Below are 10,426 nucleotides of genomic sequence, written 5' to 3' on the forward strand. Positions count from 1 at the left end.
AGGAAAAGTACCCAATTCAGAATGTTCTAGAGATCTCTCACCACTAACCCCAAAGGCTAAGAGGAGGAAGACCCTGTCTCCATCTCTGGGTGTATGATGGCTGTTTTTCAGATGCCCCAATACTCGGTTTGTTTGACAGGTTGCTGGTGCCCAGGGACCCTCTCCTATGCACAGACCCTGTGAGGGACCTGTGTTCTTGGCCCTCACCCCACCCCAGAGAATGTGCACCTTAGAGAAAAGGGGCTGTGGGCAGTGCCTAGGATGGAGAGATCTAGCCCAGTGATAGTGGCCTCAGCCACAGGTGAATCCCCCCAGTTTCCTGTGAGAACTCGTGGGGGACAGGGGCAAGTGATAGAAAAACCTGGGGCCTCAGTGGGGGATCTGGAGAGACTCTTGAGGAGGGTCTGGGTAAGGGTCAGAGGAAGATTGGTTAGAGAAATTAAGAGGGAAAACAGACTACCGGCTAGCCTGCTCAGCTGGGCCACTGCTCCTTCAGCAAAGCAGCCCTAATTGAATTTCTCTGTTAACAATAGAAACACATTGGTTGCCCGGCCTCTCTCCCTCTTTCTGATAAGCCAGTGACCCAAGGGAAATTGGGGTCAGGAGGAGGAGAAATTGGAAATAGTCTTTTCTCACTCCTGGGAACACTGGTTTTGGCTAAGGGCCAGGGTATTGGAGGAGGGCTGGCATCCTGCCTTCTAGGTCCCCAGAGGGTCTGGCTCTCCTTGGCACACCCCACTCCCTGGCCTAAGTGCAGCAGAGGGTGGGGGCTGAACCCATCCTTAAGAGGAGTCCCCCTAGCCCAGTTTGGGTAGAGAAGGTACCAAGCACCCGTCTCAGGCCAGCCTCCCCTCTGTGGGCTGCCCCCTCGCCCTCGCCAACATTTCTCCCAGTGGGACAGGCAGGGTGAACCCTGAACACACCTTGGAATCCAAGCCCTCTGAACACACTCTGGATTCAGATATCCCTGGACACCTATGGCAAATCACTGCCTCTTTGAGCCCTTGTTTCCTCATCCATAGAGTGGGAGCAATACTGTCCAAGAGAGTAGATTGAGGAAAAAAACCAGCATGTATGAAACCCTGGCTAAGCCCCAGGGATCTATTATCATACTATATAATTGCTGTAATTATATTGTTAATAGCTGTTATTATATTATCACATGCCAGGATGTACCTGCTAAACTCCAGGGAGGTAAACCATATCCTTCCTCATGCTTTTTTACCCACAAAGGCCCCAGGACTGGCCAGGTTGCCCCATCCCCTATGCCTGTGGTCTCTGGAGGCCAGCCCCTCTTGCCTAAAGCTCTTCTGTGCTGTTGTCTCTGAAAAAACAGAAAGCCCTTTTCAGGACATTTCTGTGACTCTGGGGACACAGGCCTTGGGTAACAAAGTACAATTAATAGAGGTGGTAATGACCCACTCCTGGCCCTCAGGAGATATAAATGAACTACCCCTTTGTACCACCCGAGTTCCCTCCAGGCTGATGGTTGCCCCCTGGGCCCACTCTCCTGCCTATCAAAAAGAGTAGCTGTGGGTGGTGCGGTGACCCCATACATCCAGACTGGGCAGCAAGGCCTGTGTGAGGCTCAGCATGACTGGGGCCCTCGCGACCCACCCCTCCCATCCTTAGGGCTGCCCGCCATGGAGGTCCGCATCAATGTCTCCAGGCAGCAGGTGGAGAAGGTGTTTGGGCTGGAGGAGTACTGGTGCCAGTGCGTGGCATGGAGCTCCTCGGGCACTACAAAGAGTCAGAAGGCCTACATCCGCATTGCCTGTGAGTCCAGGGTCCAGCCCTTGGGCGGGAGTGGCCCAAAGGTTTCGGGTTGGGGAGGGTCCAGTCAGAAAGCCTCAGGTCCCGCCTTGATGCATGGTGGAAGTGCCTATGCACACTGCCCAACAAGCCCTATGTCCCCTTGGTCACTTGGCACTTCCTCATGCCACGTGCCATGGCCCCTGCAGGACCAGTAGATAGGATGGGCCAGGCTGAGCCAGTATGAAGCACTAGGCTAGAGGACACTCTTGTTATTCCCTCAGATTTGCGCAAGAACTTTGAACAGGAGCCGCTGGCTAAGGAGGTGTCCCTGGAGCAGGGCATCGTGCTGCCCTGCCGCCCACCAGAGGGCATCCCCCCAGCTGAGGTGAGGGGGCTCTGTTACCCACTCCACAGGTGGGCAGGGATTCCAGGTCTTGGATACTGGTGCCAGTGTGCCCCCCTGAGTGTGCCTTTCCAGGGGCCACTCTCGCTCCAGGCAGAGCTGGCGTGGGCGGGCAGTACAGTGGTGTGGCTCCCTCCCTCAGGTGGAGTGGCTCCGGAATGAGGACCTGGTGGACCCATCCCTGGACCCCAACGTGTACATCACAAGGGAGCACAGCCTGGTGGTGCGACAGGCTCGCCTGGCCGATACAGCCAACTACACCTGTGTGGCCAAGAACATTGTAGCACGTCGCCGCAGTGCCTCAGCCGCTGTCATCGTCTACGGTGGGCCCCAGCACTGGCCGGGTGGAGGAGCTCCCAGGCATAGGGAAATGGGAATGATGACATGTAGCTGGCTCCCGGTGGAGCCAGGACCAGGACAAGGAGAGGGTTTGCTGCGGATGTCGGGGAGCCAAAGGGCATGTCTGGGTGGAGGTGTTGGGCAGGTTGGTAGGTCTTCTGTGGCCAGACCATCCCTTGGCTTACCTATGGCTGGCAGGCACTGTGCAGATGGAGATAAGGGGACAGAATGGAAATCTAGGGACGGCAACAGACCTTAGCCCATGCTCCTGTGTTCCTGGTGTGGGCAGCAGAGTGTTCTAGGCGTCCCCAGGAACAGGCAGTGGTGGGTGTGTGAGTCCCCCTGTGAAAGGCTGGAGTCGGGCCGGAGGAGCATGGGAGCTGCAGCTGAGCACGCCAGTGCCCACCAGGCCGAGGGGCTGTGAAATAGGTGTTGCCTGGCCCTGGGGGCCAACAAGCACAAGTGTGGCCTCTCCACCAGGGCTTCCTTCTCTCCCAGCACAGCCTCAGCCTGCCCATTTCTAGCTCACAGCCCTCTGCCCTCCTGCCCCGGCCCCTGGGCTAGCATGTCTGAGGAAGCCCCCGCTCCCTGACCCCAGTCCTTCTCTGTCCGGCCAGTGAACGGTGGGTGGTCGACGTGGACCGAGTGGTCCGTCTGCAGCGCCAGCTGTGGGCGCGGCTGGCAGAAACGGAGCCGGAGCTGCACCAACCCGGCGCCTCTCAACGGGGGTGCCTTCTGTGAGGGACAGAATGTCCAGAAAACAGCCTGCACCACCCTGTGCCCAGGTACCAGAGGCCACTGCCTCCCATATCGTCCCTCACCACACCATCTCTGTGCCCTGGCTCCATCGCACCCTCCAGCCTGCCCCCCATGGCTCCATCCCACCCTCCCACACACAGGGCCAGTCTCAATTCAAGACCAGGATGGGATTCAATGTGATTGGAGACAGGGCTTGATCTGTATCTAGGCACAGCCTCAGCAAAGGGGCTGAGTCATAGGGTCTGAGGTTCAATCAAGACAGGCACAGTCAGTGCGGAGCAGGGGCAGAGCCCAGCCTGGGGCTGCAGAACCACTTGTGCCTGGGATCAGAGGGTCATCGTGGGACCAAGCAGCCTCACTTTCCCTGGGGCCAGGATGGCCCTCTAGTGTGGAGAGTGCCAAGCAGGCCCGGCGTCATCGTGCCTCCCGTCATTAGCATGCGTCATCCAGGTCAGATGGACACCAGAGGGTGTGCAGATGGTGGGCCTGGCCCTGGCCCTGGCATTGCACCCAGGTCCAGGTCCCAGCAGGTTCACACCTGCAGTCTACCTATTCTGGCTCCCTGGGCTAACCATGCTGCCTCCTCTTTGTCCATGTCTGTCTCTCATCTAGTGGATGGCAGCTGGAGCCCGTGGAGCAAGTGGTCAGCCTGTGGGCTCGACTGTACCCACTGGCGAAGCCGCGAGTGCTCTGACCCAGCACCCCGCAATGGAGGTGAGGAGTGCCAGGGCACCGATCTGGACACCCGAAACTGTACCAGCGACCTCTGTGTGCACAGTGAGTCCTCTCCACCTCGGGAGTCCTGTTGAGTTGTCAGGATTGGTCTTGCCCAGCCCCAGGGAGGTAATGGCTAATGGAGTCTGTCCCCTGCCACGGGCTGCACCCCCTCTCCAAAGTTCAGGACCCTCAGGGACCCCCCATCCCTAACATACCCACACATGCCCCAATACCTCCCCCACCTTCCCTTAGACATGCATACATTTGAACTTTTACCACAGCACCTGGCCCCCAGGGTCATCCCCACCTCCTCTCCTGCAGCATCACCTCTGCCCCACCTCCCAAGTGCACACACAAGTCCTGTGAGGCCCCTGGGCTTGTGAGGCCTGTTAATTACAAGGCAGTAACCAACAATTAAAGATCTCTGTTGGACTTTTTTTCTCTAGAACACGTCCTCCTCCATTCTTTCAATTAAAAACCTAATTATCTGTGTCAATTCCTTTCTGATGGACATTTCTTCCATTATGCAAAGCCCTTCTAAAGTCAATATAGCTTCCTCCAGGCAGGCAGTCACCCCTCCCCTCCCCTGCCCCAGGCCTGAGGAGGCAGACCTGAAGAGCCCTGGCACACCTGCTCCTGGCCCAGGGACTGGCTAAGAACCAGACTGGCAGACCCTGCAGGAAGCAGATCCCCTACTTTGGGAGTGTCAGGAGATCACCCTCAGCCCCAGCTGATTGGGCCCCAAAAGAACAGGTTGGCCTAATAGCTCAGCCCAGGCCATCCAGGGAAGTGTCTCTTCCCCCTTCCATTCTCCAGCATCAGCAACCTGAGCCTGAATCAAGCCTGTGAGGGATGCAGTTTGCTCAGAGTGACACAGCAAGGTCGTGGCAGATGCAGGGCTGGGACGCACACGTGCTGACTCTGTGCTCCCTGCTGCCGGCATCTGCAGCCCTGCTAGTGCTGAAGCCCAAGGAGTGGAGGCCTCATCCTCCTGGGTTGTAGGCCACTGACCTCTCCTTCCCGGCCTCCTGCACCCTGCCCCTCCCAAGGCCGCACTCTCTCCCACAGCTGCTTCCGGCCCCGAGGACGTGGCCCTCTACGTGGGCCTCATTGCTGTGGCTGTGTGTCTCCTCCTGCTGCTGCTTGTCCTCATCCTCGTTTATTGTCGCAAGAAGGAAGGGCTGGACTCAGACGTGGCTGACTCGTCTATCCTCACCTCAGGCTTCCAGCCTGTCAGTATCAAACCCAGCAAAGCAGGTAGGGTGCCCCTGCCCCCAGCATTCCTGTGCAGGCCACCAAGTCAAGGACTGCACTAGTGAGTACCCCAATATGCCACCTCCTGAGGCTGTCTTTACCCTTGCAGACAATCCCCATCTGCTCACCATCCAGCCAGACCTCAGCACCACCACCACCACCTGCCAGGGCAGTCTGTGTCCCCGGCAGGATGGATCCAGCCCCAAGTTCCAGATAGCCAATGGGCACCTGCTCAGCCCACTGGGTGGTGGCCGCCACACGCTGCACCACAGCTCACCCACCTCTGAAGCCGAGGACTTCGTCTCCCGCCTCTCTACCCAGAACTACTTCCGCTCCCTGCCCCGTGGCACCAGCAACATGGCTTATGGGACCTTCAACTTTCTTGGGGGCCGGTTGATGATCCCTAATACAGGTGGGAAGGACCCCAGAGTGCCCTGGGGAACTCTTGAGAGGCAAGACTAGCCTCCATGTCCCTCCTGGAGTCAGAGCAGCCCTGATGTTCCTCCTGTGCCACTAAGCCTCACCCTGAGAGTGAGTCAGGCCAGCGGCCAAAAGGGGGGAATGTTTTGGAGAAGATCCAGGCCTGGCAGACAGTGAAGCTTTCTGTTAAGCAAGTGCACAGGTCTATTGTCCAATCATTTAGGTAGCCAGCCAGCCTGTGTGTGTTGGGCTCCAGCCAGGCCCTGAGCCCAGACGTAGCACAGGTACTGGCCACAGGGAGCTGGCAAACTAGTGGAGAGGTAGCAGAGGACAAACACCTGGGACAGAAAGCCCTCTGACAGGGTCCCTGAGACACCTTAATAGCGAATACAGATCCTTTCCTTGGTCATCTCTTGAGGAAGCACCACCGCCTCTGGTGCGTCTGGCCCCTCCTACCCTGAAATCCTGTATTCCCTCAGCTTAGATGAGCCCACGTGCCCTGATTTTCTTGCCCCTCTCCAGCTGCTCCTGCTGCCTGTTCCCTAAACGTAGGTGCTCCTCAGAGCTCTCTCCTAGCGCCCTCTCCCCGAGCGGCCTCGCCCAGCCCAGGGCTTTAATCGCCATGTCTCTGCAGGCACTCCCACCCCTCCATCACCAACTGTGACTCCCCTGGGCAACGTGATCGTGCACCCAGCTGCCTCCCGGGCAGCTCCATCTGGGTGTCTCACAGCACCTCAGATTCCTTGTGCCTAAAACAGCACTGTCTCCCACCCTCCCCCAGAACCTCCTGCTTCCTGGCTTTCCCTACCTCAGGAACAGCACAGTTGAGTTGCTCAAGCCAGAAACTAGGGGTCACCTTGACCTCCTGCTTCTTCTCACTTGCTGCCTTCACCTCCACACCAGCTTCAATCAAACGCTAATCCCATTGTTCTTCCTCCTCAAATGCTTCTGCATCCTCTTCTCTGGTGCCTGTCCTGGCCCAGGACACCACACCTACCTCTTACCTGGTTCACGGCTCCAAGCATTCACCCAGTGAAGCCAGACTTAAATCATGTCCAACTCCTGCTTGAACTCTTTCTGGGGCTCTCCAATGACCCCTGGAAAGCCCATGTGACAAGGCCACAATGACCCAAATCCCCTGCTGGCCAGCTGCGGTGGCCTCTCTTCCTTCCTCACATGGCAGTCACAGTGGGCTTTCAGCACCCCAAGCAACCATGCTGCCCTGTGCATACATGGTCCCTCTACCCCCATCCACCCAATCATCTGCTACTTCGGGTGTTGGCCTGGCAGCTCTCTCTCTCTGTTCAAGTCACCCTCACAGGCTGCTAGGATGATGAGGTGAGATGGTCCATGTCAAGCTCTTAGAAAGGGGCAGGCTCACAGTAGGTGCTCAGTGACCACTGGCCCTTCATTCCCCAGGATGGTGTGGGTAGGGGGGCTGCTGTTCCTCCCTGCACCCTTTACTACCATCCCATTACCTTCTCCCTGCTGGGCTGAGTGCTTCATGAGAGCAGGGCCCATGGATTTTTCCCTCACCTTGAGTACTCAACATTAGGATTCATGGAATGACTATGTGAGTATGTTTTCCTCTACCACAGAGAACATTCACGGATCTCTGGGACTGTCACCAACACTAGCAGTCAGTACCAGGAGGCAGTGCAGGCTAGTGAAGGGAATGGTAGTTGTAAATCCACTATCAATGGCTTTGCTTTTCAGGGCTTCAATTCCTGGGAAGTAGTGATATTCTAGCCAGCCCACCTCAGAGCTACCCACTCTGGAGCACATATGAACACTTTTGGTTTGGTGGGATAAAATCATAGAATTCCTTCCCCTCCCCCATCATGAGACTCAGAGGCCCCTCCTAACAGAGGGACACCCCGTCCTAAAAGGGCAGGAAGGTGGGCAGAACCACTCCATGCCATCCCCATGGTAACTCCCCAGCCCCCATCCTCACCATGCCCTGTCCCAATGCCTCTCCCTGGGAACCACTCCTCACTCAGCAGGCACTTTTTGATGCTGCCCCTGTAAGATGCCAGGGGTATCTTGAGATGAATCAGCCAGAAAGGAGGACATCGTGCAGTGGTTACCATATCAGGGAGGGCTACCAAAGTAGGCCAGGTTGTTAAAGGCCCTAGCCCCACCTTTCAGCCATGAGCAGCCATTCCCAGAAGTGTGCACAGATCAGTGGCTCCAGAACTGCTGAGTATGCTGCATAGGCTGGACTGAAAATGCTGTAGGAAAGGCAGTTGGGGCCAGAGCTGAAGGGCCTTAAACCCGGGTGGACGAGCTGGAGTTTATCCAGGGGGTAGGGAATGTCGTAGTTGTACCATGTGCCTTTTGAGCGACAGGGAAGGTAGGTACAGCAAACCTGGCACCTTTTGTTCCAGAGTTTTCTGTGCACTGGCTAATTAGGCATGTTTTTCCCACTTGAGTTACTTCAGCTGCTGTGGGGACCACTGTGACTCAGCTTCATGCTGGGGTGGGTGGTTGGATAGCGTGGTAGTCCCTGTGGCACCTCTGTCCCCAAGCCGGGCTGACACCGGGCACTGCTCAAAGGGAGGTGGTATAGGGGAGCAGACTTGGGTGTTTGGTGTCTCTGCAGCCCTGGTAAGCCCTGGCCCTCCTGCTCTGTCACAGGGATCAGCCTCCTCATCCCCCCAGATGCCATACCACGAGGAAAGATCTACGAGATCTACCTCACACTGCACAAGCCAGAGGATGTGAGGTGTGGGTGAAGACCCTGCTGCTGGGGCTGGGTGGGTCCTGTCCCCTGCCTTCAGTCACCATGAAACCTGCCCACCCAGTTGGGGTGGTCTGCCCTGGCCCAAGGGAGAATAGGGGAAGAGCTGCCCCTAAGCTCCACCCAGCTCTGTGGGCCCAAGCCCAGGGTACCCCTGCCCTGCCTGGAACCTGGATCCAGGATGGTCCACTGATGCATTTCCCTCTCCACCTGTATTTCCCCACTTGAGGTTGCCCCTAGCTGGCTGTCAGACCCTGCTGAGTCCCATCGTTAGCTGCGGGCCCCCCGGAGTCCTGCTCACCAGGCCTGTCATCCTCACCATGGACCACTGTGGGGAGCCTAACCCCGAGAGCTGGAGCCTGCGCCTCAAAAAGCAGTCCTGTGAGGGCAGCTGGGAGGTGAGCAGGATCAGCCCCGAGCCACCAGCCTGAGAACTGGGTTCAGAGTAGAGCTTGGGCTTCCCACCGTGCCTGTCAGCCATGCCCCCGCCCTGGTCTCTGGCCACTCCTCAGAGCTGCAGTTGGCTGCAAGCTGACCCATCGGGCCCTGCCCACAGGACGTGCTGCACCTGGGTGAGGAGGCGCCCTCCCACCTCTACTACTGCCAGCTGGAGCCTGGTGCCTGCTATGTCTTCACCGAGCAGCTAGGCCGCTTTGCCCTCGTAGGAGAGGCCCTCAGTGTGACTGCAGCCAAGCGCCTCAAGCTGCTTCTGTTTGCCCCTGTGGCCTGCACCTCCCTCGAGTACAACATCCGAGTCTACTGCCTGCATGACACCCACGATGCACTCAAGGTACCACCCACCCCAACCCTGCTTCAGGGAGGCTGCACCATGCCTGGCACTGAGGCCTAACTGCTCCTGGCCCTCAGGAAAGGAGTGGAAGTGGGAGGGGCTCTCCTGTAGTGCCCCAGGCTGAACTGACCACTTGGGGCACTACAGGAGGTGGTGCAGCTGGAGAAGCAGCTGGGAGGACAGCTGCTCCAGGAGCCCCGCCTCCTGCACTTCAAGGACAGTTACCACAACCTGCGCCTGTCCATCCACGATGTACCCAGCTCCCTGTGGAAGAGCAAGGTCCTTGTCAGCTACCAGGTAAGGGCACTCAAGGGGCCTGGTGTTGGGCACACCTGATACAGGTGTCACCTGATGCTGCTCTCTGCATCTCCGCCCCCAAGGAGATCCCCTTTTATCACATCTGGAATGGTCCGCAGCAGTACCTGCACTGCACCTTCACCTTGGAGCGAGTCAGCCCTAGCACCAGCGATCTGGCCTGCAAGCTGTGGGTGTGGCAGGTGGAGGGTGATGGGCAGAGCTTCAACATCAACTTCAACATCACCAAGGTGAGCAGGAGGGGATGTCAGCAGCACCACAGTGTGTGCAGGCACCCCCCAGCCCCTGTGTTTCTGGCATCAGGAACTGAGTGGAGAATAAAAGGCAGTGAGAGGAGTATAGTGAGTTCTGAGTGGTCAGCATGAAGCCAGGCAGAGGTGACTTGGGGAGAGGTCGTAGGAAGGAGGAGGGGAGAAAGGCCAAACATCACATCTGCTCACTGGCTATGTGACTTTGGGCAGACTTCCACGAGGCCTCTGAGCCTTGGGCTCCTCTGAGTGAGCAAGGCCATGGCGCACCAGGGTTACCCAGGAAGTACCAGTGTCCATGCTCTTGGGTGGTTTGGGCACTCCTCCAGCAGGAGGTAATAACGGGCCTGGCCAGGCAAAGTTCTAACAGGCACCTCTACTCCTCCCCACCCTCAGGACACAAGATTTGCTGAGAATCTGGCTCTGGAGAGTGAAGGGGGGGTCCCAGCCCTAGTGGGCCCCAGTGCCTTCAAGATCCCCTTCCTCATTCGGCAGAAGATCATCACCAGCCTGGACCCACCCTGTTCCCGGGGTGCTGACTGGCGAACTCTGGCCCAGAAACTTCACCTGGACAGGTGGGTGGGAAATGGACAGGCCACCTGCAGTTAAGCCTGGCAGGGTAGGATGGGTGGGGTGGACAGGATGCTCTGGGATCTTGTGCCCCACCAGCAGCCAGAGCATCCAGT

General features: G+C 57.8%; 1 protein-coding gene across 3 annotated transcripts in view; it reads left to right on the plus strand.

The window, feature by feature from the left end:
- UNC5A (unc-5 netrin receptor A) overlaps positions 1 to 10,426 on the plus strand; it is a 59,280-nt gene that overhangs the window by 47,615 nt on the left and 1,239 nt on the right. Inside the window, exons 3-15 of one of the 3 annotated variants that reach the window (XM_036884766.2) lie at positions 1,633 to 1,776; positions 2,037 to 2,140; positions 2,301 to 2,481; positions 3,115 to 3,282; positions 3,869 to 4,033; positions 5,042 to 5,230; positions 5,337 to 5,639; positions 8,285 to 8,372; positions 8,617 to 8,785; positions 8,944 to 9,177; positions 9,325 to 9,474; positions 9,558 to 9,722; positions 10,137 to 10,315. In XM_036884766.2, coding sequence (XP_036740661.2) covers positions 1,633 to 1,776; positions 2,037 to 2,140; positions 2,301 to 2,481; positions 3,115 to 3,282; positions 3,869 to 4,033; positions 5,042 to 5,230; positions 5,337 to 5,639; positions 8,285 to 8,372; positions 8,617 to 8,785; positions 8,944 to 9,177; positions 9,325 to 9,474; positions 9,558 to 9,722; positions 10,137 to 10,315 — 2,239 coding nt within the window. The remainder of the gene's footprint in view (positions 1 to 1,632; positions 1,777 to 2,036; positions 2,141 to 2,300; positions 2,482 to 3,114; positions 3,283 to 3,868; positions 4,034 to 5,041; positions 5,231 to 5,336; positions 5,640 to 8,284; positions 8,373 to 8,616; positions 8,786 to 8,943; positions 9,178 to 9,324; positions 9,475 to 9,557; positions 9,723 to 10,136; positions 10,316 to 10,426) is intronic. The other 2 variants (XM_036884767.2, XM_036884768.2) reach the window with 2 other exon arrangements.

Source organism: Manis pentadactyla, chromosome 2 (assembly GCF_030020395.1).
Source record: "Manis pentadactyla isolate mManPen7 chromosome 2, mManPen7.hap1, whole genome shotgun sequence".
In the NCBI taxonomy this organism is placed as follows: Eukaryota; Metazoa; Chordata; class Mammalia; order Pholidota; family Manidae; genus Manis; species Manis pentadactyla.